Source organism: Copadichromis virginalis, linkage group LG19, assembly GCF_057382275.1.
Source record: "Copadichromis virginalis isolate Kocher_CV1m ecotype Utaka linkage group LG19, C_Virginalis_male_GT1.1, whole genome shotgun sequence".
NCBI lineage: Eukaryota > Metazoa > Chordata > Actinopteri > Cichliformes > Cichlidae > Copadichromis > Copadichromis virginalis.
This window is the reverse complement of record NC_140636.1, coordinates 1,109,828-1,126,560: the sequence shown is the minus strand read 5'-3', so window position 1 is coordinate 1,126,560 and position 16,733 is coordinate 1,109,828. Positions and strand designations below refer to the sequence as shown.

The window sequence follows — 16,733 nt, the reverse complement described above, 5'->3', positions numbered from 1 at the left end:
TTGGAGACAGTGGGAAGGAAAAACTCCCTTTTAACAGGAAGAAACCTGCAGCAGAACCAGGCTCAGGGAGGGGCGGGGCCATCTGCTGTGATTGGTTGGGGTTTCTGTCTCTAAAAAGGACCAAAATGTAAAAAAATCAACTGCATGTTGTTTTCAATTTAAAAAAAAACAACTAGTGACTGAGACCCTAAACGATGGACATAAAAGACTTTGTGTGATGCCACCTACAGGACTGTTCAGTTAGACGTATAAACTACCAGTCAGAAGTTTGGAGACACCTTCTTATTTTTCTTTATTTTCACGACTGTTTACTTTGTAGATTCTCACTGAAGGTATCAAACTATGAATGAACACATATGGAGTTACAGTGGGGCAAAAAAGTATTTAGTCAGCCACCGATTGTGCAAGTTCCCCCACCTAAAATGATGACAGAGGTCAGTAATTTGCACCAGAGGTACACTTCAACTGTGAGAGACAGAATGTGAAAAAAAAATCCATGAATCCACATGGTAGGATTTGTAAAGAATTTATTGGTAAATCAGGGTGGAAAATAAGTATTTGGTCACCTCAAACAAGGAAAATCTCTGGCACTCACAGACCTGTAACGTCTTCTGTAAGAAGCTTTTCTGTCCCCCACTCGTTACCTGTATGAATGGCACCTGTTTGAACTCATCATCTGTATAAAAGACACCTGTCCACAGCCTCAAACAGTCAGACTCCAAACTCCGCCATGGCCAAGACCAAAGAGCTTTCGAAGGACACCAGGAAAAGTATTGTAGACCTGCACCAGACTGGGAAGAGTGAATCTACAATAGGCAAGCAGCTTGGTGTGAAAAAATCAACTGTGGGAGCAATCATCAGAAAATGGAAGACATACAAGACCACTGATAATCTCCCTCGATCTGGGGCTCCACGCAAGATCTCATCCCGTGGGGTCAAAATGATCATGAGAACGGTGAGCAAAGATCCCAGAACCACACGGGGGGACCTGGTGAATGACCTGCAGAGAGCTGGGACCAAAGTAACAAAGGTCACCATCAGTAACACACTACAACGGCAGGGAATCAAATCCCGCAGTGCCAGACGTGTTCCGCTGCTGAAGCCAGTGCATGTCCAGGCCCGTCTGAAGTTTGCCAGAGAGCACATGGATGATACAGCAGAGGATTGGGAGAATGTCATGTGGTCAGATGAAACCAAAGTAGAACTTTTTGGTATAAACTCAACTCGTCGTGTTTGGAGGAAGAAGAATACTGAGTTGCATCCCAAGAACACCATACCTACTGTGAAGCATGGGGGTGGAAACATCATGCTATGGGGCTGTTTTTCTGCCAAGGGGACAGGACGACTGATCCGTGTTAAGGACAGAATGAATGGGGCCATGTATCGTGAGATTTTGAGCCAAAACCTCCTTCCATCAGTGAGAACTTTGAAGATGAAACGAGGCTGGGTCTTCCAACATGACAATGATCCAAAACACACCGCCCGGGCAACAAAGGAGTGGCTCCGTAAGAAGCATTTGAAAGTCCTGGAGTGGCCTAGCCAGTCTCCAGACCTCAACCCCATAGAAAATCTGTGGCGGGAGTTGAAAGTCCGTGTTGCTCGGCGACAGCCCCAAAACATCACTGCTCTCGAGAAGATCTGCATGGAGGAATGGGCCAAAATACCAGCTACTGTGTGTGCAAACCTGGTAAAGACCTATAGTAAACGTTTGACCTCTGTTATTGCCAACAAAGGTTATGTTACAAAGTATTGAGTTGTATTTTTGTTATTGACCAAATACTTATTTTCCACCCTGATTTACGAATAAATTCTTTACAAATCCTACCATGTGGATTCATGGATTTTTTTTTCACATTCTGTCTCTCACAGTTGAAGTGTACCTCTGGTGCAAATTACTGACCTCTGTCATCATTTTAGGTGGGGGAACTTGCACAATCGGTGGCTGACTAAATACTTTTTTGCCCCACTGTATGTAGTAAACAACAAACACGTTTTATTTTTTAGATTCTTTGCTTTGATTCCTGCTTTGCTCACTCTTGGCTCTCTCTCCATGAGCTTCATGAGGTCGTCACCTGAAATGGTTTCCAACAGTCTGGAAGGAGTTCAGAGATGCTGAGTACTTGTTGGACTTTTTTCCTTCAGTGCATCTCATCCCAAACTATGTTGATTGGGTTTAGGTCAGGTGACTGTGGAGGCCAGGTCTCCATCGCTCTCCTTCTCGGTCACAGAGCCCTGACAAAGCCTGGAGGTGTGTTTGGGGTCATTGTCCTGTCCTGGCATGTTGCTGCAGGTAGCCATGCTGGGTCAGTGTGCCTTCAGTTTTGAATAAATCTCCAACAGTGTCACCAGCAAAGCCCCCTCCACACCATCACACCTCCTCCTCCATGCTTCAGGGTGGGAACCATGAATGTAGAGACCATCGTTCACCTGTTCCGTGATCATTTTGCTAGATCTTAGCGCAGCCTTCGATACCATCGACCACAAAATCCTACTTAACAGGCTGAAGGTTCTGGCTGGTATATCTGACACCGCCTTAGACTGGTTTTCTTCCTATCAGACAGGACCTTTTCTGTTAGGACTCCTCTAACACTGCTGCCTAACCTGCGGGGTTCCACAGGGTTCAGTTTTGGGTCCATTGTTATTTTCTTTTTATATGCTTCCTTTAGCTGCATTGTTCAGTCTTTTGGTGACCTGTCTTATCATTTCTATGCTGATGACATTCAGCTGTATATGTCCTTTAAGCCTCATCAGCTGGATAGGCTGTCCACCCAAGTCCAGGCTTTAACTCAAATCTCTGATTGGCTTTCTAACAATTGTTTTAAACATGAACAAGACCAAAACCATGATCATAGCTCCTCCTGATCTATATTCTAAGATCAGTCAGGTTCTTGCCCCTTTCTGTTATTCTGCTGAGCCAAATATTCGAAATCTTGGAGTAATATTTGACTCTTCTCTGGGCCTTGACTCACATGTAAAATCTCTGTCTCGTTCCTGTTTCTTTCATTTAAGGAACATTTCTAAACTGCGACATATGGTCTCCTCAGCTGAACTGGAAAAAATTGTCCATGCATCGCATTTAGATTATTGTAATTCCCTGTTTACCAGCTTGGATAAATCATCTCTGTACAAAATGCAGCAGCCAGACTACTAACTCGCTCTAGCAAGCGAGCTCATATCACTCCTATTTTATGTTCTTTACATTGGCTCCCAATAGATTTTAGAATTCGTTTTAAAAACATTGTTTTAACGTACAGAGCACTAAATGGCCCCAGATTATTTATCCAAGCTTCTCACTAAATACACTGCTGCTCGCCATCTCCGCTCACAGACTCAGAGTTTGTTGGTTGCTCCCAGAACACGTCTGAAGACGAAAGGGGGCGGAGCCTTTCAGTCTGTGGCACCAAGGCTGTGGAACAGTCTACCTCTACAACTACGTTTGGTTGACTCTGTGGAATCCTTTAAAAAACAGTTAAAAACTTTGCTGTTTAAACAAGCTTTCTGTTGACCAATGCTGTTTACATTTTTATATTTTATACATTTAAACTCTATATTGTGTATATTGTGCATTTTGCTATTTATCGTACTGTTTATTTTAATCTCTTTGTGCAGCGCTTTGTGACTGCCTGTCTATGAAAAGCGCTCAATAAATAAACTTTACTTACTTACTGTGTCACACAAAGACACGGCAGGTGAAACCAAAGACCTCAGATTTGGTCTCATCAGACCAAATCACAGGTTTCCACTGGTCTAGTGTCCATTCCTTCTGTTTGGCTCAAACAAATCTCTTCTGCGTGTTGCTTTTCCTTAGTTGTGGTTTCTTAGCAGCTGTTTGACCATAAAGGCCTGATTCACACAGTCTGCTCTGAACATGAATTGATGTGTTTGCTACTCTGTGTGGCATCTATCTGGGCTCTTGTCTGAGGTGCCAGCGTGTTGTTTCTCTTTACTTAGCTGATTGGTTCTTGCCATAATAGGAATTCTAACAGTTGTCAAATAGGGCTTTCAGCTGTGCATCTGCTGCCCTCAGGGAGAAGGTACAGGTCTATACAGGCCAGAACATCCAGACTGGCCAACAGCCTGTATCCACAGGCTGTGAGGCTCCTGAACTCTCTGCCCCCCTCTCACGGACAATAACCATATCCAACTTCTTAATAGCAATGAACTGGTCTGCATTGGTGCATCATATCTTTATTCTCTTCCCCCTCCTGCCCCCCCCCCCCCCCTCTTTCTTAAATAGATAACTATCATATCTGATATCATATCTCACAGTACAATAATATTGAATGGGTTGCATTGTTGTATTTTGTCATGTTTCTCAGGTCTTTGTCTGAATTTCTACGAACATTATTGCTAAGGATTGTCTTATTGCATTGGAGTCACACTGGGTTAAATATGTACACTTGGGTTTTAAGGGGTATTTATTATTTTCTTCTTTTTTTTGGGTTGTATGGAAGCCCCAAACGCAATTTCATTGTTCTTGACAATGACAATAAATAAATAAATACTAAATACTAAATACACCAACCTGACTTCTGCACAACACAACTGATGGTCCCAACCCCATTAGGAAGGCAAGAAACTCCACCAATGAACCCTGACAGGCTCACCTGTGAGGTGAAACCATCTCAGGTGACGACATCATGAAGCTCACTGAGAGAAGGCAGAGGGTTAGCAGCGCTGTCAACAAAGCAAAGGGCGGATGCTTACAGGAATCTTGCCGGTTCGAGCCCCGGTTCGGACAATCTCGGTCGTTGTGTCCTTGGGCAAGACACTTCACCTACCGCCTACTGGTCTTGGCCAGATGGGCCGATGGCGCGATATGGCAGCCTCTCTTCTGTCAGTCTGCCCCAACAACTGTAGCTGCCTCCACCAGTGTGTGAATGTGAGAGTGAATGAATAGTGGAATTGTAAAGCGCTTTGAGGGTCTCGAAAAGCGCTATATAAATGCAATCCATTATTATTATTATTATTATTATTATATAAGACATATTTAGAGTTATCAATTTTTTTTGCTACATAATTTCATACATTTTGTTTTGATCTCTTCAATATATATTTACAATTCAGAAAGTAGTAAAAATAAAGAACAACCATTCAATCAGAAGGTGTGTCCTGGTTTGACTGGGAGTGCAGAGCATTATGTGGGAGAAATCATCTGCTTCTGAATATAAATAAGTTTAGACATCAGACGAAGGTTTTCCATTCCATTTGTAGTTTCCTTCATGAAAAATAAAAACTGCCATTTGTGAAACCACACAAGTGGGAAAAGGCTACAAACAAACCCAGCACCGTCATCACTAAGCCTGTACACCGAGCAGCAGGTACACCATCGCCTCCTTTGTTATGGCGTTCATGTCGTAAACAAATGACGTCACAGGACTTTCAGCCTATAATGACACCATGCACATTAGGCAGTACTCAATTGTAATGGAAAACGAGTCATGTTGAGCCGATCTGAGTAGGTACTGATGGAAAAGGGCTACTAGTCTGTCTCCTCATCCAGGACCAGTTTGCCTTGGGAGACGACATAGAAGAGCAAAGTGCCAGCTGAGCTGCTGGGATCACTGCTGCACACAAAGTGCTCCTTCATGGAGGGTAAGACAAAAAAATTAATACTACAAAAAGCAGAAAAGAATCGAAGGTAAGCATAATTGTTGTGTCAGTACATTCAAATGTTTATGTTAAAAAAGAGTAATATGAAGAAAGAAAACTTTCTGTCCCAGATTTTTAGAGAAAAGAGAAAAAAATTTAATTTTGTGACTTTTCAGGGAACATCACTCAGCTGGGCTGACTCGGTTCCTTTTCACATAATGTGAAAATGTGACTCATACACAGACACAGATTGCATTATGGGAAGTGAAGTAATATTATGTAAGCTTGACCCCAGTGATGGGTTTGTATGTTCATGATGAATCAAAAACAGCTTTTTGTCAGCTCCTGTCCCATCTCACTGACTGACTGACAACACAAACACGCAAAGTAAATAAAATGGCTTCCACAGGTCTAGCAGCTGGCAACATAATTGGTTGGTCAATATTATTGACCAACAGCCCTTATTAACCCCCTACAGAATAAAATATGACCATTTTGTATGTGCACAATGCCCCTTGCCACGGTGCGCTGTGCAGTGCTGCAGTGCAGACACACTGTGCTGGCCTGGGTACCATCCATAACGTGTTACCACAGTCACCTCAGTGCTTTACCTCCTCTCTGTCACTCCACAGCCCGGAAACAGCGGCTGTTAACATTTGAAGCAAGAGCAGAAAAAAAGCTAATTGGTGTGCCACTGTAACCATGGGCCTGGTATTCTGTAGAAAGCTGGGCTTTGGAGGGCCATTAATTAACCTTAGTGCTATGATTACTACTTACATTAGAAGGGAATACATTAGAAGTGGCAGCAGGCCTCTTTTTTTCTGCCCTGTACTTCAGAGAGGGCCCCGGTGGAGCTCTCCATGCCCCCGCAAGCAATGATATGTTAACGGGGAAGCAACTAATTAGATGTCAAAAATTCATAAGGCCTATCTTTAATATTGCATATCTATCCCCAGCCTGTCACTTCAAAACAAGGGGGATTGCATAAACAGGGCAACCGCAACACAAACTCCCCCTCCATCCCCATCATGGGACCTGGGTGGGTAAGGTGGGGCATGCAGCTAATGAGCTGCAAGAGGGAGCCATGCTAGGAAGGTGAACGGGAGGAAGTGGAAGACTGAGGAAAGAAGAAGAGGGGACCGAGTAGAAAGAAGAAAGACAATCAAAGGAATTTCTATTACAAATGCCACAGAGGACATTCTCTGAACATCAGTGAGGAACACTGGACCTACCGTACTGTCGCCGCCTTTCTTGCTCCCAGTCCTTATGATTAACTCGTACAAACAGTTCGATCATATTTTATTTGAATAATAAGATATAATGCACTATAATTGCTGCCTGGCAGTTTCAGGCCAGTTTACATCCATCCATGTCTGTTGGGAGTAATATATATACAACATGGAGAAATGTCATGGCTCACATCTCTGAAGTCGTCTTTTAGGTCTCTGATAACCAAGCACATGTGGTCTGTACAGGGATTGTGAAAAAACAGGTCTTTCTAAAGAGCTTAATGACCTTGAGCATGCTGCTGTTGCAACAAGTCATCCATTATTTTTCCCTCTCCTAGATCTTCCACACTAAGTGGTAATCTAACCAAGTGGATAACCACAACAGCTCAGACCACAGGAAGTTACAGTGTGCGGTTCACCAGTGCTCTGCTAACAAGTTCAAAGCCTCATCTGGTATTAACACCATCAAACATCTGCACTGGGAGCCGAGCAGCTCCTGCAGGTGTATCAGTAGGTGGACCAGAGCTGTTGTCAGTATAGTGTATGTGTGATGATCTTTTTCAGTGCCTTCAGTGGTTCTGCTGTTGGTCTGAGTCAAGGCTTTATTTTCAGTCACTTCCTTTCATATTAGCCCTTCTGGTTGCTTTCTGTGACTCAATTCTCCTCATTGGTTCTTTTCCTCACCCTTGTTATTGTCTTGATTTACTTGTTATGTCATCATCTGGTCTTGTTCCTGTGTCATGTGTCTTTATATTTAGCTTCCCAAGATCTGGACTTACTTGCAATTTTTAGAACTTCAGTAAAAGTTCTCCAGGATTTCTGAAGGTTTGACGTTTTTCTCCAAAATAAGCTGCATTTTTATTCCATTTCATTCTATTATCAGACAATTTTCAGAGGAATTTTTAAGCCACATAACAATAACACATGAAACATTCGATCGTAAAAAAGCACCTAAGTAAAAAGATGAATCAGTGTTTTTGGATTCAGTGATAACATCTGATAGATTTCAGTTTGTGCATGTAAATGTCGAGTATGCTATGCACACAGGTTCTTTATTTGAACATATTAAATGAATATGTAGGACTGCCTCCATCTATGTGTGCAGCATCAGTTACAAACGGCCTCAGAGTAATGCCTAAAAGGCAGGTCATGCATTAATCTCAGGCTCAGAACAGTGGGAGCTTAGGCTAACCTGATGCTGAATGCTGGGAGTTTGAGCTGGTCCTTAAACACCGGGCACTGGCTACTACAAGGAGATCAGCTGTGGCTGATGAGAGACTCACCTACAGGCGGAGCTGGAGAAAGGAGCACCGAGATACACCGGCAGGAAGAAAACAAAGGCTGCAGGGGAACCTAGAACCAGCCCCACGTGATGACAGCATGAGAAATGAAAGAATGAAGGACCCGGCAGGATAAAAAGACTGATGTTTCACAGGCATCAGTGTTTTTTTTAACAACACGCAACAAATCTAATGAGGACTTTAAGTACTTAATAGTTTTAACAGTTAGTTGGTTAATTCCACCACATATTCACTCACTGAGTGGACACAATAAAAGACATAAACTGATCCTATCAATCTATTGGAGATTATGTATGGGAATTTCAGGAGCAGGACCACGCCTCCAAACACGCTCCTTCTGGTTGTCATCTACAGAGGTTTCCCCAGTTCTGCAAGCTGATCCTTCCTGTTTACGTGCCCCTCCCTCCCTCCTTGTTCTCATTTCTTTAACTTCTTCACTCCTGTTTACTACACGGGGATCTGCCAGGCCCAGGGGCCGTCAGCCAGTCCCCTTCCAGGCCTTCCCCAAACCGCAGCTCAATTTATGTCAAAGCATCACCTTTACCTACTAAAACGCTGTCTAACCTAAAATGAGGACGTGGGCCCAGCTGTGAATATCAATATTCAAAGTGAATGCAAGCTGCTGCTGGGCATTGAGAGGTCACAAACAATGAAGCTCAGTTTAACCAGAGTAAGAATCAATACCTTCACCAAACTAAGATGATAAAGTACATCAGCTCCTTGGCTGGCAGCTATGTCACCAGACTAATGGCTCTAAAAGCTAAAATGAGCTCCTCTCTGGTGATCTGGCCTACATGAGATAACACATTTGATGTTATTTAAAGAACAAATATAAATAAGCACACACTTTGTAAGTCACAGCAATGTCCCTGCAATATCAGAACAGTTTACACTTTTGCTTTATTTCAGCTATACAGCGTGTTTTAAATCTGCAGTACTAATCTCCTCAGCTTCTTTCTGCGTCACCAACAAACAGCACGCCTGAGTGCTCTGCAACATTGTGACATCAAGAACACGGGACACTTCATCCTGCACCATTTCAACGAGATCAGTTGGGAAAATATAACATTAGAACAAAATGTCAGGAAATAATATTATAATACAATATAAAAAAAACCAGTATTGGTATCTTTGGGGGTATTTCCATGCTCTAAGACGTGACGCTAATATTATGTGTACAAATCTAAATACTTTGTTACAAAACATTCACATATAAACAGCACGAACCATTAACAGCTGCTAAATAAAATAAAATGATCAAGTATAAAATGATTATTAATCACATTATATATCATGAAGAATAACTATTAATAAACTATTTGAATCCATGTTCATAAATGCATAGTAAGAGGAGTAATAATGATGAATTATATATTTATCAATACCTTACTGATGCTTGTGTGCAGTTATTATAAAGCTGCACCAGTTTAGGGAGGTCTGAACAATATTTATTCAAATGAACACCAGTTTAACTAATTAAAAAAATATGTAGGCACAAATAAACTGCCAGGCAATAGCTTTGTTTTCATTTACACAGTCACATTAATGACAGTTTACATGCTTTGCAGACATTTCTTCCTTTGCTTTATTTATGTTTTTGGACTGACGATATTTGGACAACCAGCTAATGCTAGCAGGCCTGACCCATGTTTCACCAAGTTTAATGACATTTACATTTGCAAAGCTGCAGCTTTGCAAAAATGCATATTTGCAAAGATCATAATTTCCACTGCACTGAATAGTCCTCTGAAAACGTCCTTCTTCACGTCACTGTTTCTCCAAAGAAGAAGGTGCTGACTACTTTCTTTATAGTCAGAAATCACAGCTTCTTTGGACTGGCCACTTAAGTGCTGCTTATATGTAAGATTTCAGTTCATTTATTGAAAACCAGTGTACATAATTAAGCTTTGTTTCCAACATTTATAATGCACCTTCATTTTCTTAGTGCAACTAGACATTTCTCCCTATTTGCTCTTTAGATTAACCAAAAGAGAATTCAGTTGTGTCATGCATACCTGTATCCATTCAAAGTTGGATTAAGTAACACATCCTGACTGCTGCCCACTGAAGCAAAAAATTAGCCTGCTGGCTCCAGTGAAAGGTCGCCGTGCAGGGGAAGAAACGCGGGGTCACTTTACTCTGACTGTGAACTCTTGCTGCAAGTGAGTCAAGCTGCCGACAACAGTCAGACAAGAAAGGTCCAGCTGGTCGTTTCAAGAGCTGATGGGAGCCCTCCATTTCCTCTAACTGAGATGTTCACTGTCCCAGTGTTACACTGTTTCATGATGTAAAGCAGTCACATTGCTGTGCGCAGTCTGTTTGTGTGATGAGTTTATCCACTGCGCTGCCTGAGCTAACTGCTGCAAGCAGATAGGATCGGGCTCCGTGTCATTAGGTTAATTGAAAATCCTATAACTTCTTAGAGTCGTACACTTTTGTTCAGCTTGTTGATTGAAGTCTCTGCTTAGTTAGAGAGATAAACACCGTACATGCAAAAAGGAAATTGTGTATAACTTTATGTTGGGATCACTAATTGGCAGCAGAATCGTGTGTCAGCCGTTTCCCAGAGCAAACTGAGCACCTGGAACGGAGGACATTTATACCTCTTTACCTGCAGGTGAACTATTTCATGATTGTGTTCCCTCAGGTGTGTTAGCCAACAATAAAATGAAAATGACCTGACTTTGGAATGAATTGAGATGGTAATGACCTGCTGATCTGATTTGTTAATGAAACTGATGCAATTAGCATCATGTGGCAGCGTCAGTGTCAAATGGTGAAATGAAAAGTTCTAAATATAAACCACACGTCCACCCTGTGTGTGAGTCTGACACTACGTTTTGCATTTTTCTGAACACAACCTAAATATAGGATCAGTTTGAACTGGAAGCTTTGTACCTGGGCCAGTCCGGCTCGTCTTTCTGGAGACTTCTTCCTGTGTATGTACAGTGGGGTGGATTCTTCATGGCGTGACACACACGACTGTCCATATTTGTTTATTTAGGAGTTAATTGGTCCCTTTAAGCTTGCACTCTTATCTCCCCCTGTGGAAAAAAGCGTCTGGAGATAAGCAAAAGATGCTAAACTTTCATTTTGCGAGTGTGATGTGCATTCTAAAATCTCCCTTTATCACTCCCAGGCTGCTCTTCAAGCACACGTGCGAGGGGTGCGAGGGGTCACGAGACAACCAGCAGATTGTTTCCATCACTCAGAGGATTCAGATACTTCCAGCCTCACCTGGAGTAAAGTAATGACAGTGAAGTTTTCTGACAGTCACAACTTGTCCATGATTTTAGATGTCTGCTCTTTTGTTGGCAAAATTTTTATTATCAAGGAATGTAAATGTTCTTAATGAAGCTCATTTATTCAGATGGAAGTTTCCTTAGACTGCCGACAGCGGTGCAACACAGCTCAAAGAAAGAATTTACATGAGCGGCCCAGTTAATGAACTGACAACTATCCCTGTACTATCTGCTATATCTCTTGTTAAACTGTCACCGTCACGTTTTCTCTGCTGCAAATGTGACGGTGACAAAAGGGCCGGATGATTAGAAACTCAGCCGGCCACCCCCACGACTGCTGCACATTTCAAAGAGGACGTATCTGGACTCTTTTTCTCCGTGATACCGGAAAAGGTGAGGAAATGGTCGTGGTGGCCATCTTTGCTACTGGCCCAGTGCCATCAAATGATTCACCTCATTAAGGAGCCAATCGGGTATAATGAAGCATGGGGCAAAGTCGGTCGCTGAGCCCAATCAATTCTTTGCTGTGACTTGTCATCCTCCTCCCATCAAGGTAGTGCAGTCACCAAGGAGCACAAAGACACATGAAGGGTGGAGAGATTCCGCAAAGCTGGTGACCCCCCCCCCCACACACAAACATCAGTGAGGTCCACCTCCCACATCCTTTCCTCTCTCACTTCCTCCTTCTCAGTCACCTCCTCATCTTTAAATCAAACAGCCCACCCACCCCTCACTCCCTCCCCACCTGTCACACATTTGGGAGACAGAGGGATGGAGACAGCATCGCTTCGTTACCAGCCTCACACTCGGAGCTTTTCAAACAGATTTCGGCTAATGAGGGAGCATTTAGAAGCTCAGGTATGCTGACATCTAGAGGAAGAGGGAGCTGAGTGGGGGAGGGTTGTGGTGGAGTACAGTGCAGCGGTGAGACACGCACATGCACACACTGCACAGTGCAGCGTGCTGCATCCTCACAGCTTTTTGTTTTTTGCCTGTGAAACCCCCACACACAGAAAGCATAAATTCACCTGTATGCACAGTTTCTCTCACACACAGCTCAGAGTTGTCAGTGCAGGTGAACAAAGTGAATGGGATATGTGAATGACAATAAAGATTTCTTTTAACATCAGTGAGGGGAAGGCAGGCGGCAGGGTGGAGGTGGGAGGAGGATGAGTCTAGAAAGACAGGCTGCAGAGGTTCGCATTACTCTGAGGGACCCATCGACTGCATATGCCATCTTTAATGATGAGGCCTTGCCAAACTGGCACCCAGTCAGCCAACCAGGAGAGTGTAAAGTGGGAGAAGAAACCCTGCAAAGCCATTATTTCAAACCTCTGTCTCTCCTTTTTTCTTCTCCTCCTCACCCCACTCTTCCTGTTCCTTTAAATGTGAGTTTTAATAGACACTGCTAAATTTCCTCTGTCTCCTTAAAGTTTAATTCACCCACTTTTCTCTCACTCCTGCACCCCCATTATGGAGCAGCGGCAGCAGCTGCAAACAGGGCATTATTATTTCATAAAATGAAAACATTCTTTTGAGATGAAGGAACGAGAGGACGAGCTGTGGCAATATTTTGATGGCACAGTTATAATGGCAGGACCCACTTTTTACACAGTCTTACCCACGTTAATGACTGAATGGCTATTCTCTACTTTTCACTACTTTTGGGCTTCAAAGTTACCAGTTTTGTTTAGATGGTAAAAACTTGTGATTTTGAACCCTTGTAAAAAAACAAAAAAAACAGCTCTGCTCAGGTAATATTATCAACTGAAAATATTTTGTGCTTCATTTCTCAAAAACATCATTAAGATCAGTTTAGCAACAAAAAGTATCTCTGACCTGTTGGCTCAGTGTTTCCCTGTGCACAGCAAATTCTGGTCTTTGGAATAAACTCTCAGGGAGTTCAGATTAACTACATTTGAGTGTACATGCGTGACCATCGAATGAACTCTAGTGCAGAGTTAGAGTAACTCTTTTCCGGGAGTTGATTTTTCAACTCTTTATAGGAGTTAAAACTAAACTCTCACGGAGTGAAATTTCTACTACCATATAGAGTAAAATTTAACTCATAACTAGAGTTAAGTTTGATATTAACTCTTTTGTAGTGTTACTCATCAATTGAAAAAAGTTTTAGGTTTTTGGTGCAAATTACTACAAAAACACAATAGTGATTATTATGAATGTATGGATTTTATTTATCAAAAATAACATATTCAAATATGAATGCTGCATGGATTAACATACATTCTGTGTAACAGTACTGTAATAGCATAATATCCACCATTATTGGCAGCTAAACAGTTGAGGTCAGAAAGGCCTAACATTGGGCGAAAAGAAAAAAAAAAAACAGAATTAAAGGAAAAAAATGACTACAGAATAAGCACTTCTTGTAATGCAGTGTTAACGTGAGGAAGACTCTGTAAAGTCTCCATCAAGCCAACAAATTAAGTAATGCAACTCTCTCACAGAACATAAAATTGTGAATCACACCCATATGACATTTGGGCATCAAAACATTTGAAATGTCTTACTTTCTCCCTTTCTAGGACCAGTATCTTCTTAAAAATGGTTTCATTTACCTGAAAAGCAGGACACTGATCATGGAAACACGTTTCATGGTTAACATGCATAACAAAAACAGAGAGAGAGCGAGAGAGAGAGAGCAAGTCTTATTACACACTACAGTTGCAGAGCAAACTACATGAAATACTATATTAAATTATTTTTCTCTAATCTGTTTTATCTTCGTGTTTAAGCTTTTTCAAGTAATGGCAACTAAAGAGTCAAGTATAAGTCAATTAAGTACTGTATCTACATTTCTTTCATGTATGCTGTCCAATAGAGGCTGAACCATTTGAAGTCCGGCATCACTTGTGTCACTGCTCTGACAGCTGGTGGTTGAGACAGACAATGTATCTGTTAGACTTGGAGAGGAGGGCTCTTCCACATGTTGCTTCAGGACAGTCAAATCTGAGGGTGACAAATAAAAATATTAGAATACAAGGTATATACAATCAAAAACACAACACAACAAAGATACCATTTATGCACACAGGGCCAGTAAATTGCACGCTTTGATTAAATTATACTTTCTCCCAGGAGAACAGATGGTTATTTTGTATTTTATTATGGTAATATACAATTTACATACCACAAGGTGTGAGTGTCACATAGTGTGTTAGGTCTGAGCAGTCACGCAGCTTCTTGGATGATTGTGTTTCCAGGATGTCTGAAATGCATGTGATAAATCCAACTTACTGTTGAGCCATGAAAACAGCATTTTGTGATTGTTACCACAGGATATTAGACAAATTAAAAATGTTTATTTAAGAGTAACTGTACAAATCAAATCCTTCAAAATCTATCAGAGCATATATTTACTTACCTTCAGCTGTATAGATGACAAAACACACCTCTTTGACTGCTGCAAGTTCAGGAAAGATATCCTCATCCACCTCTATACCCTGCTCATCCGTGACTTTCAGTGCTGCATTTTCTGGTATGAGAAACTTCTGCTGCACTGAAGTAAAATCATCACTCAGTTACTAACAACATTATCATTTCTTCTTTAATGACTTAGTACAAACCATAACTTACCTGCTCTCACAAAATCTGTGAAGCTGACTTCTTCCAATTTTGCATATTTCTTTGTCTCTCTGTGTTTTACTTTTATCAACATCTTGGCCACCTACGGAAAAAAATACCTTTACTACTATGAAACACAACACAAGAAGAAGAGGTTGTTTATGGTAACTCTATATAAACTGTGTATAACTTAATCAACGAACACTGTCTTACATTGAGTTAGCCTGTCCACACTAAATATTGCTTAAAATCTATTTAGCTAGGCTGGTTTAGCAGACAATGTGACTGCATGTTTGCTGTGTCCTTGTCTTTACAGTTCTGGAGACAGGGTTGTGTGCATGTCTCAGTGTGCAGCAGGACTAACTAACTGATGTTAATGGTACCTCAACATCTCATCAGTGCAGGCTGCACCTCTCTTTGGTTAAATACGGCCATTACCATGAGTCTAAACAGAATATTACTGTAGTTAGCTAACGTTAAATTAAACGTTGGTGTTAAAATTAAGAAATAGAAATAAACGTTTTCATTGACAACGTGAAATGTGTATCTTAAAATACAGTAAGATAAGTAAGTTAGCTAACTTTTGACTAGCATTAGCCTAGCTGCTATCTCCAAATCAGCATAACATACAGAAAACACATGTAGTGCTAGTTAGTTAACTTTATATTTTACTTGTGCATCCATGTAACTGAATATATATATATAAATAACATCACTACACTCACAGAAAATTCCAAAGTAAATAAAGTATTTTTACCTCCTACATGTCGGAGTCCAAGAAAGAAACACAGATACGCGCTGTAACGGTCGACAGACAAACAACACCAGCAATGTGTTGAATTAGACTCCTTAGCACCCAGTGAATGAACACCTAAATATTACACCGCTTTAGAGTACTCCCCAACACTGACTGTAGTATAAGGTGAAAAATAAACTCCCGGAATGTAACTCTTGCGCACTTTTATGCCTAACTCCAGAATATTTAACTCCAGTGATTTGCTGTGTGAGCAGGCTGATCAGGTGGTGGCCCTTAATGTCATTCACATGTCTTGAGCCTTTCCTCCTGCCTTGGACACACTGTAACTCTGTTGTCTTTGACTGTAGTCACCAGATGAGGAAGACGAACATTTAACCTTGCATTGTAAGAAACTGAACAAATGAATTAACCCTTTAAAGCCGGTCGGAGCGGGCACGCTCCGTTTTGTGCAACTACTTTTAAATCCCGGTAGCACTGCAACCACGTAAGCTAGCGCAATAAATTTTTTTGCATATGAAGCCAGAGAAGTTGTACTTACATTTATGCCATCATCTTGTCCTAGGTCAGTTTCCTTCCACATATAGCTTTGCAAAAATTGCATAAAAAGCACTTGCAGCAACAAAAACAGAATATTCCAGAAACAGGCTTTGCCGATCCGATCAGCTGTTTGTAACACTTCCTACGTTCGTTAGAATAGACGTCCATCAGCGCGAACTATCGCATGTCCGCCATGACCTGCCCGAAACCGGAAATGACGTCATTTTCGCTGAAATGTAGTTTTTTACCATCAGGACCTCATGAGCCTATACTGGTGTTTTTAAAAGTTATGTTTGACTTTATGACTTTCTGTGTGGTTTCTGGGATGCTTAGGACTCATATTGCACTGCTGGAAATAGTTTATTTTGATGCACATGCTGCTTTTTTGCAAATTTGCAGTATAATATTTATTTTCGTTTTTCCTGCAGTATATAAAAATTGGTGTATTTCAAAAATAAAACTATGAAGACATTTAAAATAAATTTCCTGT

The 16,733-nt window shown here is 41.4% G+C and overlaps 1 protein-coding gene across 4 annotated transcripts; it reads right to left on the bottom strand.

Annotated features, from left to right (window-relative positions):
- Window positions 1–13,249: 13,249 nt before the first annotated feature.
- LOC146685323 (uncharacterized) lies at window positions 13,250–15,742 on the bottom strand. Of its 4 annotated transcripts, none has more exons than XR_014916911.1 (5): window positions 14,962–15,733; window positions 14,750–14,884; window positions 14,516–14,593; window positions 13,896–14,334; window positions 13,250–13,681 (listed from the first exon to the last, which is right to left on the bottom strand). XR_014916911.1 is itself a non-coding variant. In XM_085442317.1 (5 exons), exons 2-5 carry the CDS (start codon window positions 15,041–15,043, stop codon window positions 14,159–14,161), a joined length of 471 nt encoding a protein of 156 aa, XP_085298443.1. In that variant the 5' UTR covers window positions 15,044–15,052; window positions 15,707–15,742; the 3' UTR covers window positions 13,250–14,158. The 4 variants fall into 4 exon arrangements, 3 of the variants coding, with proteins under 3 accessions (XP_085298443.1, XP_085298444.1, XP_085298442.1); XM_085442317.1 differs by having other exon boundaries at window positions 13,250–14,334; window positions 14,962–15,052; window positions 15,707–15,742; XM_085442318.1 differs by having other exon boundaries at window positions 13,250–14,334; window positions 14,962–15,052; window positions 15,333–15,733.
- Between the last annotated feature and the right edge of the window lie 991 nt (window positions 15,743–16,733).

Bases quoted from the DNA above. Each gene is read 5' to 3' on its own strand.
- LOC146685323 (XM_085442317.1), bottom strand. From the start codon at position 15,043: ATGTTGATAAAAGTAAAACACAGAGAGACAAAGAAATATGCAAAATTG. The intron at 14,885-14,961 runs GTAAGTTATGGT...ATTTTACTTCAG, and splicing joins CACAGATTTTGTGAGAGCAG to TGCAGCAGAAGTTTCTCATA. The intron at 14,335-14,515 runs GTATGTAAATTG...TGTCACCCTCAG, and splicing joins TGTGACACTCACACCTTGTG to ATTTGACTGTCCTGAAGCAA.